At 42.8% G+C, this 20,764-nt stretch overlaps 1 protein-coding gene across 1 annotated transcript; it reads left to right on the top strand.

Moving 5' to 3' along the window:
• Positions 1-1,056: 1,056 nt before the first annotated feature.
• Positions 1,057-20,710, top strand: Wrnip1 (WRN helicase interacting protein 1). The gene is made up of 7 exons (XM_055619092.1): positions 1,057-2,079; positions 4,510-4,701; positions 5,910-6,151; positions 14,421-14,650; positions 18,318-18,473; positions 19,144-19,223; positions 19,992-20,710. The coding sequence occupies exons 1-7, from the start codon at positions 1,273-1,275 to the stop codon at positions 20,265-20,267; spliced, it is 1,983 nt and encodes a 660-aa protein (XP_055475067.1). The 5' UTR covers positions 1,057-1,272; the 3' UTR covers positions 20,268-20,710.
• Positions 20,711-20,764: the final 54 nt, after the last annotated feature.

A 20,764-nucleotide genomic window follows, 5' to 3' on the forward strand; every position in this document is an offset into this window, starting at 1 on the left:
TAGAGGCCAGAAGGAGGCAGAGCCTCTGAAAGTGGAGTTTACAGTTGTGAGCCACCATGAGGGTGCTACAAATTGAACGTGGGTCTTCTGCAAGAGCCGCCAAGTGCTTTTAAAATCACCGAGCCACCTCTCTAGCCTCTGTACGCATCTTTTAAAGGAGTGACTTACAGAAACGCATAATAAAATCATAATCAGTAATACATAGATGTAAAATACCACAACTACTTTTTTGTTTGTTTTTAACAAAAGTAAAAATAAAAATTTGAGACAAGGCCTCATTATGTAGCACTGGCCAGCTTGGAACTCAGAGATCCAACTGTCTGTCCGTCCTGAGTACCTGTATTAAAGGTATGCAGCACCACACCCAGGGAATATTTTATAAATGTCTATGGAACTCATTTCCTGTTCCTTTCTGCTACAATTCACCTTTAAGGGCTGCCTGCCATCGTTTTGTTATGGGGACACAATGCTTATTTTCCAGTTTGCAGCTATTATATCAGCTATGACATATCTCTTACGCAAGTACTTTGGGTGACAGGCCCTAAAGTAAAAATAAAGGAGGAGACGGAGGAGAGGAACCCTTTTATTTACATTTCCTTGAACAGCCTTCTAAGCAGAACTTTTTGTCCACCTGTGTAGCTGCTTGTTCATTCCAGGCTGGGGAAGACCTTTCTCCAGTTTTCTAGGCACCTCTGGGGTACTTGCAGTTCGTTTTCGTTTTATTAAAAATAATTCTCCCTGACTACAGTGTCACTCTGGTTCAACACCCAGAACGCCAAAATCCTGGAAAGCCAGGTTCCTGAGTTGCTCTCTGCTTTCCTGCTACTCGAAGGGCGGAAGGCGGCTGTTTTCCACCCCAGCACTGAGCAGGCGTGCGCACGCGCACCACTCCTGTTCAAGCAGCGCCTCCGACAGGCCATTCCCAGCGACGGGAAAAAAAAAAAAGAGGCCCGGTTAAGTGAAAGTGAACTACAATTCCCAGAGTGCAACGCGGAAAACTGCCGGCGGCTATTGGGGCAAACGGCTGCGGACTATTCTGCCCGCTGTGGACTACACTTCCCGACACGACGAGCGAGGCGTTGCCAGCTGCCGGCCGAGGGCGAGTTGACGCGGGAGCTCGGGACGTGAGGCATGAGCGGCGCCCTCCCTCGGTCCGTGCGCGTCCTGCTGCCTCCCCGAGCGAGGGTCGCGCGGCACGGGGCCTAGCGGCGGGCATCGGCGTTCTCAGGGACAGGTGCAGCCGCGCGGGCGCCGGGAAGGGACGCTGCCACCATGGAGGTGAGCGGGCCGGAAGACGACCCCTTCCTGTCGCAGCTGCACCAGGTGCAGTGCCCCGTGTGCCAGCAGATGATGCCCGCCGCGCATATCAACTCGCACCTGGACCGCTGCCTACTGCTGCACCCCGCGGGGCACGCGGAGCCAGCGGCCGGGCCGCACCGCGCCGGGGAGCGGGCCAAGGGGCCCTCGCCGCCCGGCGCCAAGCGGCGTCGGCTGTCGGAGAGCTCGGCGCTGAAGCAGCCCGCCACCCCGACGGCGGCCGAGAGCAGCGAGGGTGAGGGCGAGGACGGCGACGACGGCGGCGAGACCGAGAGCCGGGAGAGCTACGACGCACCGCCCACGCCCAGTGGCGCGCGCCTCATCCCGGACTTCCCGGTGGCCCGCTCCAGCAGCCCGGCCAGGAAGGGCTTGGGGAAGAGGCCAGCGGCCGCGGCGGCGGCGGGCAGTGCATCTCCGCGCAGCTGGGACGAGGCGGAGGCGCAGGAAGAGGAGGAGGCGGGGGTGGACGGCGATGGCGACGCGGACGTGGACGGGGAGGACGACCCCGGGCACTGGGACGCGGACGCCGCCGATGCTTCGTTCGGAGTCAGCGCCGGCCGTGCGCATCCCCGGGCGCTGGCGGCCGAGGAGATCCGACAGATGCTGGAGGGCAAACCGCTGGCGGACAAGATGCGTCCCGACACCCTGCAGGACTACATCGGGCAGAGCAGGGCCGTGGGGCAGGAGACTCTGCTCCGCTCGCTGCTGGAGACCAACGAGATCCCCTCACTCATCCTGTGGGGCCCGCCAGGTTGCGGCAAGGTGAGTGCCGCTCTTGCAGAGGGGCCCAGGACGCGTTCTAAGCCGGGTGCGGTCCTCGGAATTCCTGACCCCTCCTCAGGAGTCTGAGGCTTGGGGGCGCGGTCCTTGGTGCGTGAGCCGAGTTTGTAATGAGCTAGCAAGTATATCATTTCCCCCCGATTCCCAAGACCCCCTTGCTGGGCGTTTTCCAAAGGAAAATGCCAGTTTCTTGGTTTAGGCGAAGATGTGGACTGGGATTTGAGCTATCTCTGTGTTCCCACGAACCCCCACTTCCCTGATTTGTAGTGACCTAATTCCAAGCATAGGGCGTGCTGCAAACATTGGGGAAGAAACATTGTGTATGCTTCATTTGTTGTGGAAAAGTAATTAAAGTCTTCCTATTATACTTCCTTTGCCTCCCACTACTTGGTTTATTCTAACTGGTTTTTGGAACTAAAAGAAATCTCCCTTCTGTGCATCATTTTCAACAGGCATTTCTATAACTTTCTCTTACTGCCTGCTACTTGGAAAAACACCAATGTTTTATTGTCCTGTTCTGTGTATCATCGTGTCAGGGCCATAGGAGATTGTTTAGGATACCATGAGTTTAAAGAACAGGCCACAGAAAGAGTAGTTGAGATAATGTGAAGTGACAGTCCTGTTTATAGGATGCCTAGTCCTATGGATGATAAAGAATGAGCCTAGGAATGTAAATAGAGAGGAGCCTTCTCTATTTAAGGTTCAGACTGCTTCATACACAGGCACATTCCTGATGTTTATACTGTTTTTCTTTGCAGCTCATCTCTCAGCCACACCTCTTTATTTTCTGGAATACATCATTCCTTTTGTACCTCCTTGTACTCGTGTTCTCTCTGGTCAAGCACAAATCAAATGGACCCCAGATGACATACATTAATTCATTCATTCATTCATTCATTCATTGATTTATTCATTCATTCATTGATTTGCTTATTTACTTATCTATCTATCTATCTATCTATCTATCTATCTATCTATCTATCTATCTATCTATTTATTTTAGCTCTGGTGCTTGAGATCTATCATTGAGCTACACCTCCAGCCTCCAAAATAACATGCTAATTGTTTAGTTGCTAACATTTGCCCACCCCTCCCAGATCTATTGGTTACACCATTTAGGGGCTTGGTCTGTAGCATTGGTAGTAATTCTGACATCTGTGTAACAACATGAGAATGTTCAGCTATTGATGCTTGCAGGCTTTGAAAAGGTCTGCAGGGAGATGAGTGGTGAGTCATGGAGTACTGATTGCAAGAGATTTACTGGGCCAAGGCTGCTCACTGAGGCAGTTGGTGATAGTCACAAGCCTATATGACAAGGGAGCCTAAATCCAAAAGGCACAGGTAAACTGAGACTTGTTACCAAGCGGCCAGTGTCTAATGATACTCAGCTGTATAACTTTTAGAAAATAAAGTACTATCTTTCTATTCAGTAACAGTTTGTCATTCAGTAAGCAGCCTTCTCTTTCTTTTGTCCTGTTTTCAATACTGAATTGCTAACAGTATTAGTAATGGAAGGAAATAGGTGTTTATTGAGCACCCATTAAGTGCCAGATACTGAATCAAGAGTTTTTCTTGAGGACCTGAGAAGAGATAGCAATTAAGAGCACTGGTTGCTCTTCCAGAGGACCTAGGCTCAATTTTCAGCACCTGCATGGTGGCTCATACCCACCGTTAACTGCAGTTCCAGGGGATCCAATGCCCTCTTCCAGAAGATCTGACATCCTCTTCTGACTTCCCAGGGCACAAGGCACAGACTTGGTGCAGACATGCATGCTGGCAAAACACCCATATACATAAAATAAATTCTTTTTTTAAAAAAAAGTTTTTCTTGAGTCCTTTGTTTTCTGGTAAGTACTAATAAGATCAAGTTGCTGCTTTTAATTTTCTTCTAGAGTGGACGTTCAGAAGTGGCATATAGCCATGTCACTTGCTACCTGTTTACCATTGCCCTCAGAACTCCTTCATTTTGCTTTTCTCAGCTGATCTGCTGGCTTCCCATTTGAGCTAGGTTCTGGGATAAACTCTTATCCCAGGGCCTTCAGCATTATACTCTTGGCCAAAGGCGAAAGAATTTTCTCTTCGGTGAGAGGTCACAGCTGTCACCCTGGCTTTGCTAAATCAAGACTGCCATTCTTTATTGGGATTCATAGATCTTAAAGAGTCCACCAAAAAAGAATCAAAAGGAGTTAAGGAGGGAGAGGAGGTGGCAGAATTGGCCTAAGATTTAACTGTCTTCCTATTTTCATTGTAATGCTTTAGTTTTGTTTGTTTTTTTTTTTTTAATTGTATAGTCTATCCTTCAGCATTCTTCCATGTCCAGTATATTTGGTTAAGTAGTTATGATACTGTTTGTGGTACCTATGCTTGCTGCCCAGTCCTTCTGATGAGTTTTTCAAACTCCTTTTTTTCTAGACCACCTTGGCCCACATCATAGCCAACAACAGCAAGAAGCACAGCATAAGGTTTGTGACATTATCTGCAACAAATGCTAAGACAAATGACGTGCGAGATGTCATAAAGCAAGCTCAGAATGAAAAGAGCTTTTTCAAAAGAAAAACCATCCTTTTTATTGATGAGATTCATCGGTTCAATAAATCTCAGCAGGTATATTAACTTTTTACTGTTTTTTAGATATTAAGTACATAAAATAAGATACATAGAATGTGAGATCATGTTGAGAAGCATAAAACAATATACACGTGAAACAAATGTTAATTATTCTCAAGACATACAGGCTTACCACCCAACTTCAAGCCCATTTTTTTCTTTCTTTAGTATTTTTAGATGACAAGAGAATTCTCTCTCCCTCTGATAAATGAAATGATTGCTATATCTCTGAGCTGCCTGTGGAAGAAAAGGGTCTTTTGATCCAGTTTCCAACTTTTAGAGGCTTTTAATCTAAAAAGACATTGTGACCAGTTGAACTCAAATCTAAAGGTTATTAGTTAGGGCTGGTGTACAAAGCGCTTATCTACCTTATGAAAACCCTGGATTCTAACTGCACACACACTCCCCTCGAAGTTTAGCTTTATCTTTCTCCAGTATTTTCATGTTAAGATTATTTTCTATTCTTCATGCCTTCTAGCTCTTGTCAAGGTAAATATTAATGCTCTATTTTAAAAAGCCTTAAGAAATAAAAACGATAAATTTGTTTTTATAAAGAAAACTTTTTAAATTACCTAAACAGAAAAAAATTTTTTTCAGGCACACTGTTTTTATTGTTGTCGTCAGAGCTTTTTAACTACAGGTAGAAATACTTCCCAAAACTAATAAACCTTTTTTTCCTGATTTGAATCTTTTTGCATAAAGCAACACTTAGGAGTTCTGCCTGATGCTGACCTAAAGGTTTCATACAGGACCACTGACTTGGCATTTCCCCTTTAGACAATGTCTGGTGGTTTGTTAAGAACATGATGATTGAATACTTATAGGGGAAGAACATTTTGGAAATAGTAACACTGTGGCCTTCTCAAAAGAGCTGGTGTGCATGTACATGCACTATGTATAGCTCAGCATTGGGTAGAAGGTACTTTTCTAAGCAAGGAAGTAGTTTATGTTGAAACTGTTGGAATTGTACTTTGAGGTAGGTATTCTACCATATTCTTCCAGCAAGAGACCACACTTAGGTACTGGCACCCGAAAGTTGAGTTTTACACATACTAACCAAGAGGGATATATGAAATCAATCAATGTTGATGAGTATCCTGAAAAGGTAAAATTAGAAAATGAAAGAGGAGGTAGACAACTTACGTAGGCTTCTGCCCATGGCTGTTGGGTGGAATCCCTTTCTTCTCTTTTCCTCCCATGATTAGGACACTTTCCTTCCTCACGTGGAATGTGGGACGATCACACTGATTGGCGCAACCACCGAGAACCCTTCCTTCCAAGTCAATGCTGCTCTTCTGAGCCGCTGCCGGGTAATTGTTCTTGAAAAGCTTCCAGTAGAGGCAATGGTGACGATTTTAATGAGAGCGATCAACTCCCTGGGAATCCACGTCCTAGACTCTAGCCGTCCTACTGACCCTCTGAGCCACAGCAGCAACTGCAGCTCTGAGTAAGTAGATTGTGCACAGCCCCTGGGTGCCCACAGCTCTCTGAGAATCTCTTGGCAGAGGGCCCAAGAGGGCTGGGCCTCAGCCAGTGGAGGGGGTGGAGGCAGAAAACTGTTGATCTGCCTGCGAGGAAAATTAAAGAGAAGGAAAGTGCTTTATCCTGCCCTGCCCGCAAGACCTCCCTCGGGGTTCCCTTCTCTTAAGGTGCATCTTGTGGCTATTGATAGGTGTGTCTACATCTCTTTGAGCTTTAATATTGCTTTGTTATTTTAGCTACCTGGGCATTTGCTTTTATGCTTCATGCTTTTTTCTTGTTTATTTGTTTTAAAGGTTTAGAAAGACTATAGGAAGCCTTCTTTTAAAGGCTTTAAGTCACTCACTAAATAAAAGAAATTGATACATACTTAATCTTTGGAGATTTGTATTAGATTCAGATTTCTATTTTCAAAGTATTGGGGAAGGCTTAATGTAACTGCCCATACAGTTACTTAAAACATTTTGCATACTCCAAAACTCATTTCCATGAAAGTAAAGAAGTGTTAACAGAAAGTGACATATGTTTAAGAGGCTGTCTTATTCCTTTTGTTGATTAGCTCTGCATCATGACCACCCTGTAGCTTTTGTCATGGTTAATCCATTTGATTTCTTGGGTCAGAGGTTTTCCTTTATTGTTAGAAATGTTCTTCAGAAGTCATTTGTTTATATACTGACTGAAATAATGCAGTAGAACATAGGGTGGTCTGAGGAGAAGCCATTGCCTACCTCCTCATGCTGTGGACCAGACAGCTGCTTGTGGTTGCTCCAAGGCCAAGTTCTGGGGCCACTTTTCAGTAAGGATTAAAGTACAAGGCATAGTTGTACTTTCAGGTTTTAGGTTTCAACAGTTTCTCCCTATGTCTGGATTCTCCCATTTGCTCCTGTCTTACATGTAGGAAGAATGCTGCCTCCATGCTTTGTGAAAGCCTTGAAATAGTTGGCCCAGGATCCCTGGGTAGAATGAGGTTGCTTCATTGTAGAGTAGAGTTATGATGGAATGTAGAGTTAGTAGAGTTAGGACTGTGGCCAGAAAAAAAGTTTGGGATCTGCTGGCATCCAACCATTGCGCTCTTGTGGGCTGGGTCTCAGGTCTTTGTATCTGATCTAATCTCTTAGTCTCTATAGGGGATTAGTTCCAGGATCCTTCACAAATGAAGATACAGGAACTTATGTTCTTATATAAAAAGATACAGTGTTTGTATTAAATCTACACACGTTCTCCCATGTACTTTAAATTCTGAATAAATTGTTGTTTTTCTGTTTAAAATTTTTTTTTTTCAGTGAACTCAATATTGTGTTCATGACAGAGAAATGTTTTACTACTGAGCTATGCTTTCACCCTCCCTAGAATATAATGCCTAATATGATAAAAATGCTCTATTCAGAGTTGTTATGCTCTGTTGTTTAGGGACTAGGGACAAGGAAAAAAAGATCTGCACATGTTTAGTTAAAACAAAATTATTTTTTTTTCAAAGATTATTGGAATTTGAGGATGCAGAGAAAATCCATGGGCCAACTGAAGACTCATGTCAGCATGTGGTAAAGGCAAATTGAAAAGGGAAAAGCAAAGAAAAGAAACTTGTTTAAGCTTTAGGAGACTATATTTATCCTGTGTGCTGGTTGTTCTAATAGCCTATAATTTTATGTCCTGCATATTCAGGGTCATTTGCATTTCATGACACTTTATAGGACTGAGCTGTCCAAGTCCCCTTAGATTTCCCACACACTGCTTTGCCATGATGAAATGAGGTCAGTAGAACTGTGGTGCTCATCCTCATGAGGAGAGGTTCTGTGCTGTGAGAGGTTTCTAGGTGATCTGCAGGCTTTTAAAGTGTGAAAATTAAGAACTAAGAGTCAGATACTGCTGAAATGGTTTGATGGCAGTCAATGCAGACCTCCCATATCTAACAGGTCTTATTGTCTCCTGTGATTCCTTTAGAGTTGATCCTAGTTATGGCTTCTTTTTATTCTTGCTTGCTGCTTCTGTCCTCCACCTTCCTGCAAACGATATCCTCAGCACCCTGTCAAGCATATTTTATGTGCTTGGTGATTAGGTAGGGTGTGACGGGATCCTAGCTTTTAAGATGAGAGACATGGTTTATTCTTCATGTCCTTCATAGGAAATAATTGGCCAGGTATGAGAACTTTTCTTTAGTAAAACTATCCCTTTTTATCTTCTGTAAACTTAGTAAAGTAAGTATTATTATTAGTTCCATTAATTGGCCCACTTGCTAGCATTTCTGACAAGAAGTTAGAGATGTCATAGGTCACAGAAAACCAAACACATTTAGGTGACTTCCTGAAAGAAGTGGGTGCCATTCAATTGCCAAGCATGATTTTTGTCTTTCAGTTATTGTGGATAAAATTTTGCTTTCACCTGAACTCTGTTTACTGGCATCAACTGTGTATCTGTTCTATCACACGTTAATCAGGTTTGGTTACACTAAACTAGCAAGAAAAAAAAAGACTGACCCCCGTCATTGCCTCCTCTCTGGGAAGACTGTGCATTTGTGTTGATGTGTTGAATTTTGGTGCTCTAGATAGAAACTAGAACATGTACAGAGAAATTCTAGACTGTTGAAGGCTGTACATGAAATAGTAATATGACATCTAGGACTGCTCCAGGTGTTGCTTATGCCATTTGACCGTATTTGCAAAACTGAGTTCTCACATCTCCATTACAACAGGGCAGAAATATTTCAGTTTCTTGCTTGTTTTGGTGCTGGAGTTCCTACTCAGATCTTCTCAATTGCTTAGCTAATAAACTCCAGGTATCTCCACTCTAGCCTGCATGCTTAAAAAAAAAAAATCCTTAGGCCTTTAATGCAAGCATTCCTGAGGCATTGAGAGTCCTGCGTATGTTAGATATTGGCTGGGTGTTGAAAAGTGCGTTCCTGTGCCCGTAGAGAGCATGTAGATAAAAGCCAGATGAGCAAAGGCCTCGGAGTCCACTGCTTTGCTCATCTGTACAAGAGAGCCACTTAAGCTGTATACACTAGTGACCCTTTTCATCCAAGAATTTGTACACCCTGAGTATACAGGAGAGGTACACAGGTCGAACTTAAGTTGGTGATAATTCTTAAAGTTGTTGTTGTTATTATTATTTATTTATTTTCAAGGCAGAGTTTCCCCATATAGGCCTAGCTGTTCTGGAAATCACTCTGTAGGCCAGTCTGGTCTTGAATTTAGACATCCACCTGCTTCTCCCTGCTGAGAGCTGGGATTAAAGGTGTGCCCAACCACCACCTGGCTAAAATTATTTTAAGACAATTGTTTAGTGTACATGTAATTTTTTTTTTTTAAACTAAAGATGAAAGCTTATTTGCCTAATGATGAGATGGGTGTCGTTATTTGTTTAAAACAATACAAACAAAGGACACACACTAATGGAAACATACGCTCAGGAATGGCAATAGAAAAAATATTAAAAGTCTTCGTTGCCTTGGACTATAACTCACATGGCAGAGTGACTTCCTAGCATGAAGTCGTCCTGGGTTTGATCCCCAGCACTGCAAAAATTGGGTTTTGTGACATATGCCTGTAATTCAGCACTCATGAGGTAGAGGCAGAACGATACAAAGTTCAAGGTCATCCTAAGCTGTATAGGTCAAAGCTAGCTTGTGATACATTTGACCCTATCTCAAAAAAGAAGAAGGAGTCTTTGTTTTTTCTATTTGTCTGTCTGTCTGTCTGTCTGTCTGTCTGTCTGTCTGTCTGTCTATCTATCTATCTATCTATCTATCTATCTATGTGTCTATCTAAATTTTGGTTATTTGAGACAGAGTCTCATGTAGCCAGGCTAGCCTTGAACTTGATCTGTAGTGATTTCTACTTCCCAGATGCTGGGATTATAAACCTATTTTGGATATGATATGTTCGATAATGAACACACACTGATTAAATGACAGAAAGAAGAAAGCATGTTCTCTGTGTGCTTGGTTAATTTGGGGTCGATGCCGAGTGTGGTCTGTGGTTGGTGCTCTGTGTACTGTTGAGACTGAGAGTATAAACTATAGCTCTTAACCTGTACTACTTGTTGCTGGTAAAGACTTCAGATCCATGATAACAGAACTTGCCTGTATATAGAAGACCTCTGATGAAGCAGTTTGTGAACCACATAAGTGTGCATCTCTGTGGAGATAAGAGGGTAGGATGAAAACCAGAATGTTATATGGCTGTCCAGCTAGGCAGGGTTTTAAGAGCAGGATGAAAGGTGAATGAGGTGCTTGTCCTTAGGTAAGTTGTGGTGTCGGAGTAATGGCTCTTCTCTAGAATCTGGGAATCCCAAACAAGATAAACCCATCACCCCAAAACAAGAGAGCTATAAATGTTGTTTCACTCCCCCTCTCACACCGCTGTTAACAGGACCTCATGCACACAATTAGATGACCTACCATGGAGTTACCTCTCTCAGGAGGATACTATGAAATGTTGGTCACTCTAAATCTAAAGTAGATTTTACCCCCAATTAATTCTCTTTAACTTTTGAAGTTTCCTTCCGAACTGAAATATCCTCACCTCTTGTGTGTGAGCATGCATGTGAAGGACAGCGGGCAACTTCTTAGAATCAGTTCTGTCCTTCCGTGTGGGTATCTCAGACCGTGGCTTGGCAGCAAGCGTATTTGCCCACATAACCATCTCACTGGCTCTTGTTTTACTTTACTTTCCTCAACTCATTCAATCATAGGGTATTTTATTTTTAAATTTTAGTAATTTTAAAGATACTACTACTACTACTACTACTACTATTAATAATTTGTCACTGTGTGGGCTCGTGCATTGTATGGGTATGCAGGTGCTGGACGAGAACAGGCGTCGGAGCCCTTAGAGCAGGAGTTAAAGATGGCTGTGAGCTGTGCCACATTGGTTCTAGGAACTGAACTCAGCTCCTCTGCAAGTGTGTTACATGCTCTCACCCACTGAGCCATCTCTCCAGCCCCTAAATGTTTTATTTTGTATTTGTGTGTGTGTGAGAAAGAGAGTGTGTGTGGGTGTGTGAGTGATGTGTATCGTGGAGCATATGGGAGGCCAGACAACTTTGTGGAGTTGGTTCTTTCTTTATGTGGTTTTCAGAATTAACCTCATGTCTCCAGACTTGCTCACTCTCCATCCACCTTTACTTGTTGATCTTTCTCGCTGCCCCAGAGTATTTTAATACACCTTGTGTTACTGCTACTCTTCTGCAGCTTATAAAAGCATGAGTTAGGGCATACCTGAGTGGTGGGTACAACCTTAGGACTTCCTGTACAGTGTTCTTAAGGGGAGAGTTTCATTTTGTGATTTGTTTATGACCGTTGAATGCCATCAGCAACCCCCCTTTCATTATTTGGACAGAGTTGCTGACAGATTTATTATTTTTAAAATACTCTGGACAGGGCTGAATATGAATATGAATCATACTTACAGGGATGAAGGAGTGGTGACTCCAGACTGGAGTAGTAGAATGACCTGTTAGAACCTGTACTGACAGCTGTCTAGATTAGTCCCATAGGCAAGCTCTGGGTTCAATATAGAAGTTGGGTAGCAGCTGGGGAATTACTGTGTATCAACCTCAGGCCTCCACATGCACTAGTGTACGCATGGGCGTGTACATGTGCACGTGCGCTTGTGCATGCATACACATATGTAGGCATGTGCACGCACACATACTTTGCTTAAGAGTTTAAATGTCTAAAGGAGGGCGGGGCTTAGTTTCTCCAAGAGTACCCATGTCCGCTCTTGAAGCCCTAGTTACAGTGTGCTATTTATAAATCTTTGAAGCAATAAAGGACACAATCATAGAAGGAATATGTGCCACAGTGCTAATTTTAAAGTCCAGCTTTGTGTGGCTTCTATCCTTTGACTTTTTGTAGGTTTAATATAACATGTATTTGCTTTAGAAATGAGGTCTGAGCAGCTATTTATTTGAAGAATGTAAAACTATACAGTGTAATTCCAATTGTACTTTAAAAATTAGCTATACTGGGGCTGGAGAGATATAGCTCAGCGGTTAAGAACACTGGCTACTCATCCAGAGGATCCAGGTTCAATTTCCAGCAACCACATGGCAGCTCACAACTCTCTGTAACTCCTGTTCCAAGGGATCTGACACCCTCATACAGACAGACATACAGTCAAAACATCAATGTACATAAAATAAATTATTTAAAAAATTAGGTTGTTAACAGGGACTATTTCTGACAGGAACTCAATGGCAGGCACTTTGGCCTCCCCCCAAAGGAGGAGCAGTCCTGCTAGGCCACAGAGGAGGACTTTGCAGCCAGTCCTGAAGATACCTGATAAAACAGGATCAGATGAAAGGGGAGGAGGTCCTCCCCAATTAGTGGACTTAGAAAGGGGCAGGCAGGAGATGAGGTAGGGAGGGAGAGTTTGGGAGGGAATGAGGGAATGGGATACAGCTGGGATACAGAGTTAATAAAATGTAACTAATAGATAGATAAATAAATAAATAAATAAATAAGTTTAAAAAAACATTACATTAAAAAAAAGAAAAAAATTAGGTTGTTAATGGCTGGTTGAATCACAAAGGGAAATTAACAAATGACAACGTGGTTGTTATCTGTGGTTGATAGAGATAGGAGTTTTGTTTTCTAATGCTTTTTTTTTTTTTTTTTTTTTTTTAAGAAATGAGTGTCTCACCATGAGATAGTAAGGAAGCTTAATAAATTACTCCACTCATTACACAGACACGGAATGCCTGTTATCCCCCAGGCATCGGACTGCAGCAGCAGGATAGACTCCACTTCTGCTGCCCCTGGATGACAGCTTTGTAGGATAGTGCAAATAATTTCAAAAATGACATTCTCAGTTATTACACTCAGCATTTATTGGGGACGCTAAGGTGAGAATGGTCGTCAACAGCTCATCTCACGGTTTAGAACTCCCACTTTTTGTGTCGCTAGGGGGCTTTCCTAGGAGATGGAAGACACTGCTTTTATTAGTTCGAAGGCAAAAAGGAGGTAGTCAGGCATTTTTTTGTTCTTTCCATCCCCTTCCTCCTTGACATGCCCTTCTGACTCAGGCGCAGTGGGCTGCACCCATCTGATTGTGGCCCTTGCTTTACACGTTTTGTTCAGTATATGTCTTCTGATTTTCTTTTAATTCGTCTTTCAGAAAAATCCCATCTCTAATCCCATCTCTAGTCGATAAATGCTTCCTAGGCTCTGCAGAATGGTAATGGTGTAGTCTGGATATGTTGAATCTTCTGGTGAAATGTCTGCTGATTGGAGCTGCCATTAAAAAGGAAAAAGGCCTGTCATGAGAGCTGCAGGACTCATGTGGTCCTTAAGATCTGAGAAGAAAGCAGTGTTAGAAAAAACTACATGATGAGAACTATAGTGTTTTTGCTTTTTTTTTTTTGTCAACTTAACACACTGGAGTCATTTGGGAAGAGATGAAATGCCTGCATACACATTGCCTCTAGGAAAATCTGTAGAGTATTTTCTTGATTAATGCCAGATGAGGGAGTACCTAGCCTATGGGAGGCAGTGCCATGGCAACCCCTGGGCAGGTTGTCCTCAGTTGTATAAGAAAGCAGGCTGAGGAAACCATGGAGAGCAAGGCAGTAAGCAGCATTCCCGTATGGCTGCTGTTTCATTTGCTGCCCTGAATTGCTGCCCTGACTTCCTTCAGTGATGGACTGTTATCTTAAAACTGTAAGATGAAATAAACTTTTTTCCTCAAGTTACTTTTGGTTGTGGTGTTTAATCACACAATGGAAACTCTAAGACACATAACAAATAACCAGAAATCTAGGATACCTTTGGTAAAGAAAAGAATGTCATTTTTTAAAAAATTATTTTTATTATCATACAAAGAATTAAGTTTCATTATGGCTTTTTTCAAATAAAATTTGCTGGGTTTATTTTTGTTTCTCTTCTTCCACAGAGGCTGTTTTTAAAGCATTAGACATTACTTTTGTGGGTGGGTAGATAGTTCCATACACAATGTTGACTGCAGCATACAGGCTGGGTCCCCTCCTTCCCTTCAAGAGGCTTTTCAGCCCAGTTCAGTAGAGATACCCTGTAGCTCATATAATGACATACCCTCAGGACGTAGGAAATACGGTCAATTCTTAGTCTGATGCTAAATTATGTTAACAATATGAATTCAGAATAAATAGTAAAACCTTTGAATTAGAATGCTTTGTGAAGCTAAAGTTTAATTTAAGATGTGTTCCAAAATGAGAAGGTGAGACTTGAATGTACTGGCAATGAACACTGGTCTCTATTGCAGGCCCTCTGTCTTCATAGAAGATAAAGCAGTGGACACTCTGGCTTACCTCAGTGATGGTGATGCCCGGACTGGCTTGAATGGGCTGCAACTGGCAGTGCTGGCCAGGCTAAGCTCTAGAAAGATGTTCTGTAAGAAGAGTGGTCAAACTTATTCTCCGAGTCGAGTTCTGATTACTGAGAACGATGTGAAAGAAGGCCTACAGCGCTCTCACATTTTATATGACCGTGCAGGTAAGGAATTGAAATACGGGAAAAGCAGAGCTGCAGGGCCAAATGTGTGTCCACAGTTCATTTCCAGCCTCTGACCTTCAGCCGGGTCCAAAGCAAGCCCCAAATTCTTAACTTAACTTGTGTATTTTAATAAAAGTAAGCCTCCTACACAGAGCTGAACTTCAGACAGGCGTAAACAAGCTGCCTTGATAAGAATCAATGAGAGCTGAGGAGTTTGAATCAGAGGCTTGCCTTTCATCTTACAAGGTTGTAAGATACGGATTTCCTCTTGCTGTTTGGTAGCACCTGGTAGAACATTGCAGCTTAAAAGGCCATGAATTCAGTGGACAATGATTCTTGCGGTCACTTACAAAGTCAATAAGGGAGTCAAGAATTACTGCTTTGAGAGTTAAAAATCCTTCATTTTTAGTCTAAAAGTTAAGTTTACAGGATTTTGCTAGTCTGTAGTAGATCTGAAACTTAATTTTGCAGTGTGTACTAGGTGTTTTTGTAGAAAAATGTTTATAGGTGGCAGATATCCCAGCTCTTATTAAATCTGTGAGCTCGCAATATTAAATATCATAAGCACAGCATATTTGTAACTTTTGTATGAAAGGTAGAGATGAAGATGGCTTACTGAAGATTAGACTGAACTGTTATTCTAGAACATTTGTGCAACTCTGGATGGTATCATGTTGCATAACTACAGAGTGGAGTTTCCATGCCTTTCAAAGTCCTGCCAGAAAAAGAAGCTGATAATTGAACCTTGTAGGTCTCACATTGCCTAAGGCTCCATTCTGGCATTTCTTGATAATGAGCATTCTCCTTATAGGCTAGAGAATTGGGGAGGGGCTGTAGAATGACTCTGGTCCTGGCTCATGAGTGAGCTGGCTTGCTGCACATCTTGAGTGACCAAAGTACTCCTAGCTGATAGTACTGTGTGGTGTAAATAGTGCCGAGGACACATTGGACACCTCATCCCATCTGTATTGTGCTAGGCCCCAGCCTAGAGTCCCTTTCACATGCTCTCCCTTGAATGTCTTCTCGGTCCTTGAAAAACTCTGGTAAGTAAGACATCTAGCCATAGCACCCTACTTCGCTTTTAACCAAATATGAGATGAGAGCAAATTGAACGTTTTTCAGAAGTGAACACATTCTCACCCACCCTTTTCCGGAAGTCCAGTAGCAATAGTCTTCATCTCCCCTTGTGAGTGTTCCAGAGCCTTTCCTTTGACTGCACTGTCTTTTACATTTATCAGGCCACTAGTGAAAATCCATAGAACATTCATGAATGATCTTTGAGTGCTTTACAGGTTTTTTTTTTTTTTTCAACTTTAGATGGTAGCTTGTTAATATTATCCCTACTTTACATAAGTCATCTCAGTTCACAAAGCATGTACTAAATCCGATCCTAAAATCCAACTTTATTTACTTCCCAAGAAGATGTGCTTCCTCACTGACTGCATGAATGTGCCTTCATACCAGCCTCACGGAGTCACTAAGTCACTCTATCTAGACATGTTATTGACCGGAGACTCTAGGAGGTATTCTGCCTTAGAGAGCTGTGTATGAAGGAGGACCTTCTTAGTACCTCTTTGCTGTCCCAGGAGGAGCTGAAGGCAGTGGAAGCTACTTGGTAGCACAACCTTGAAGACCCCATACATCATGCCCGTTTGTATTGTGTGCTTACACTGCCCACCCATATCAGCATGTCTGTTCCACAGGGGATCATTAGACATGCAAATTTCATTCACATTCTCAAGAAATGTACTTTTACAGGTTGTTCCAGAAATAAAAATTGTAGAACCATTTCCCTGGAAATGTGTCAGCTTAGACTCTTGGGACTTTTTATAACTCTGATGAGACCAAAACAAGCAAAAAAACTACCCTTAGAAGGCATCATTATTATTATTATTATTATTATCATTATTATTATTATCATTATTATTATTATTATTTCTTTCAACGTCACAAACTACACAGTTGCCCACTATTAAGATCCAATAACTAGATCAGATGTGTCTACATCAGAGTGAAGGAATTGCTGAATGAGAATAAATGGTCTGACTTACACTGACCTCATCCTTTTAGATTAATATATAAAATCTCCAACTATTAAGCAGTATGTAATACAAACAAAAATAGACTTATTACTAGTCAGGCTCATAATTAACACTAACAAGTTTAGTTCTTCTGTAGTGTTTGCTCTGTATAAGGCCTGTGTGTTTAGAACAACCACTTTTTACCCAGTAAGAACCCTGAGACATGAAGAACTTGCCATAGTCTGCATTGCTAGTGAGTTTAAGGTTTAGGTCCAGACTACCTTGGGTCAGAGCCTGTGCTTTTAGTTCACTGTACTGTACAGATGGCTTACCTCTCGTGTTAACCCAGTAAAGATGGGTAAGCTATGTTAGGGGGTATAGATTGACAGGTAGAGAGTGGACTAGAGGTGGTTACCTATCCCTTCCCAAACCTAGGCCATTCCCTACAGAGAGAGCAGCGTTCAGAGTGCCCAAACCAGAAGGGCAGAAAAGGAGCCAAAGCTGTGTAGATCACCCAGGACACTTCCAGTCAGGGGCCATGGCTCACTTCACTAGAGAAGACCCAGATAGGAGATACTGCTTATTCAGAAAAGTTCAGTAATTGGATTTGTGCCCTTGACCTGGCTTGGGTTTCCTTAGGGTTTGGAGTTTGGGGGACCCCACAATCAGCCCATTAGATGTTTTCCCTTGGGTAAACCAGTTTCTTGCCACTCCGTTCGGAGACCACATGTCATCTTAGCAGCTGCTGGGATTTGTTCCTGGAGCCAGAGTGCTGTGCCCACCAGAACACAGTGGCATTGTTGATGTGGCTCATGATGACTGCAGAGCAGGTGCTTCTCTGTAAGGACTTAGAACCAGCATACTTTCCCTTCTCAGGTGTCATGTCCTTAAACTTACATGAGAGGATGTCAGATAGGCATGAAACATGTATAAAGAGTACTGCTTATTTTTGACAACTGTCTAGCTGCTATTTCCTGACCTTAAATGTTTTTTCTAAAGCATATTTTGCTAATTTGTTTGCTTGTAGATCTAGGATTAAAGATGAACTGAGGCCAAATGGTGAGGATGAGCTACAGTACTTTCAGGATAAGAGTCTAGTTGATTTGTCAATACCCTCAGATCGTGCCTCACAAATGTCCCCACACAGTCTATGGTTTAATGACCATGGGCTTCAGATATCAGGGTGTCAGCTGGCAGTGACACTGAGGAACAAATGGGCTGTATCAGCTGTCTTGGCCACTTTCCCTCCATCCTGATGACTATGACCAGGATGACTCAAATAGACTTTGTGGGCAGAAGATGGAACCAGGACATGAGATAATCTCTCCTCTCTCTCTTGTCTCTGACAATCCGCTGTGGTAGAGATCATGCTTGAGAGTGCCTGTGCTCTCCATTTCCTTTGCCAGCCTCTGTGTCTGTATGTCCTCAGTGTGTACAGCCATCAGGAATTTCTCTTCTGAACAGGATTGTGCTATGGGGCTCTGAGTGAGTGTGGGGCTAATCCAGGTTTTGCCCCACTGAGTATGGCTGGAGGGCAGCTGCCATGCCTGTCTTGCCCAGCATGACTGGGGCCTGCTTTAGAGCTATTTTGTGTATTATGTAGGCTCATAAGACAGTCACGTGACAGTGCTCTCTCTGGTGTACAGGAGAAGAACATTACAACTGCATCTCTGCCTTACACAAGGCTATGCGTGGCTCTGACCAGAATGCCTCCCTGTATTGGCTGGCACGGATGCTTGAGGGAGGGGAGGACCCACTCTACGTGGCCAGGAGGCTGGTAAGGTTTGCCAGCGAGGACATTGGTGAGTGGAGTAGAGTCTGTGTGGGGTTGGGGTTCTGAGAAGGGGGTGTGTGCTTACTCTAATGTCATGTAATCATGCAGAATAGGCAGGGAAAAAGAAGACTTGTCTTGAGCTCAGTGGTCTTTTGCTTCATGTGCATGTGCTTTGACTGTTCAGAAAGTCCCTGCTTCTGTTCCTTTGGAGGTGATCTCTCAATATTCATAATATTGAAATACGAGAGCTATTTTTGGTTTGCTTTGCAGCCAGATGTTAAGGTTTCCATTGGCTAGTGGGTTCTTGCTGTAGAAGATTCTGAACACCATTCAAGACAAAGATCAGAAAAGTTTTTTTTTTTTTTTTTCTTCTCTTAGTAGATTCCATGTTTTAATATATCCATCCTTATAATGGCTTCATGGCCTTTAGACCTTCATTCTGTCATATGTAGTCTCTTCTTTTTCCTACTAGAATGTATTTCTCCAAAAGAGGCCATTTTTTGACACCAACAGTAGCTCAATAAATAGTTCTTGCTTAATGTGGTTGGAAATCACAGATAAATCTGTATAATTGTGGTGGGTGTTCTGTCCCTAAGTCTGCATGCAATAGTGGTTGTTGGTTGCAAAAACATCCTTTACAGGTCAGAACAATGGTGTGCTGTGACTTAAACTTCACTTTGTCTCTTTATATATGACAGGTCTGGCAGATCCGTCAGCATTAGCACAAGCAGTTGCTGCCTACCAAGGCTGTCACTTTATAGGCATGCCTGAGTGTGAGGTAAGATATCAACTCAGTTCTTTGCAAATCTCTTTCTCTCTGTGTCTTGTTCTTTGTGGATTTGAATATAGGTCCTGCCTTCATCACAGGTGCATTAGGCACACTAAGCAAGCTGCTCAGCTTATATACTTCGTTATATAGAATCTTAGCCTCCTAGAGAGATAAGAGCTTCCTATCAGTAAGGTTGTGGCCTGGTTTTGTTTTTATAACACTGAGGCTTGAACCCAGAGCTTGTATTACTAGTCAGGTACTACACCACAGTGCTATTTTCACAGTCCTGTTTTAACTTTTTGAAAAGGGGTCTTACAAGTTGTTCAAAATAACCCTTAACCCATTCTCTAGCCAGGCAGGCCTTGAGCCCAAGACCTTCCTGCCTCAGCCTCCTGCGTGACTAAAATTATAGGACTGTTACCAGAAACAAGGCCATGTTTTTAAACTATCCTGAGGATCAGAAGTGTTCTAGGCTTTCTGGGGACAGGAAGCTGCGAGTTCACCTCTATGCAGGCCAGCTTCCCACTCATTTGCTTTATGAATCGGGGGAAGATCTGATTATGAGATGTTCTTAGGGTGAGAACCACTGGTCTGGCTTTCCTCTCACCTCATAGGACTTTCTCCATTGTTACTAACTGTCCAGACTAATGGAAAGGGAGGCTATAAAAATTAATTTAAATAGACAAACAAACATGGACATCAGCTAAGAATTAGCTAGGAGGAATCAAAGTACTCTGCCAAACAGAACTTCATGGCATCTGCCCTTCTGTGTCCTAGGTGCTTCTGGCCCAGTGTGTGGTCTATTTTGCCAGAGCCCCAAAGTCCATTGAGGTGCACAGTGCCTATAACAATGTAAAAGCCTGCCTGCGGAATCACCAGGGGCCCCTGCCTCCTGTACCCCTGCACCTGAGGAATGCACCCACCAGGCTGATGAAGGATTTGGGCTATGGCAAAGGCTACAAGTACAACCCCATGTACAGTGAGCCTGTGGACCAGGACTACCTGCCTGAGGAACTGAGAGGAGTTGACTTCTTCAAGCAGAGACGGTGTTGACTCTTAGGACATGAGTAGGATGCTTGTACCTTGAGGAGGGCCAGAAGTCACTGGATCTTGGAGTTGGTTGCCTGGGGAAAGTTAAAACAGACCAACATTTTGTGCCAGAAATTAAGAGTTCCATAGATGAAGGTGGTTACTTCAGCTAAATGTGTACCATTGAAATTGTGTTCATTTGCACTCTGTGCAATGATTATGCTTATGAAAATACCTGGCAGCTTTGTGCAATTAATTAATGTTATAAGGAATTATCTATTTTGTCATAGTATTTAAGTCATAATGTCATTTCAAAATTCTGTTCAGTAGGCTTTTTTTTTTTTTTCTTTTAAAAAAATGTATATTCTGGGTAGTTCCAATTGGTAAGAGAAAATGTAATTGTGATTTAATACTGCATAGTGATTTGGGTATTTTTTTTATATGCAAAGGTCTTATGAGCCAATAAAACTATTTCAAAGTACTCTTCAGTTCTTCAGTGTTCCTCCTCCTTGGGTTGGTGG

Source organism: Psammomys obesus, unplaced genomic scaffold, assembly GCF_907164565.1.
Source record: "Psammomys obesus unplaced genomic scaffold, mPsaObe1.curated_primary_1811, whole genome shotgun sequence".
Taxonomy (NCBI): Eukaryota; Metazoa; Chordata; class Mammalia; order Rodentia; family Muridae; genus Psammomys; species Psammomys obesus.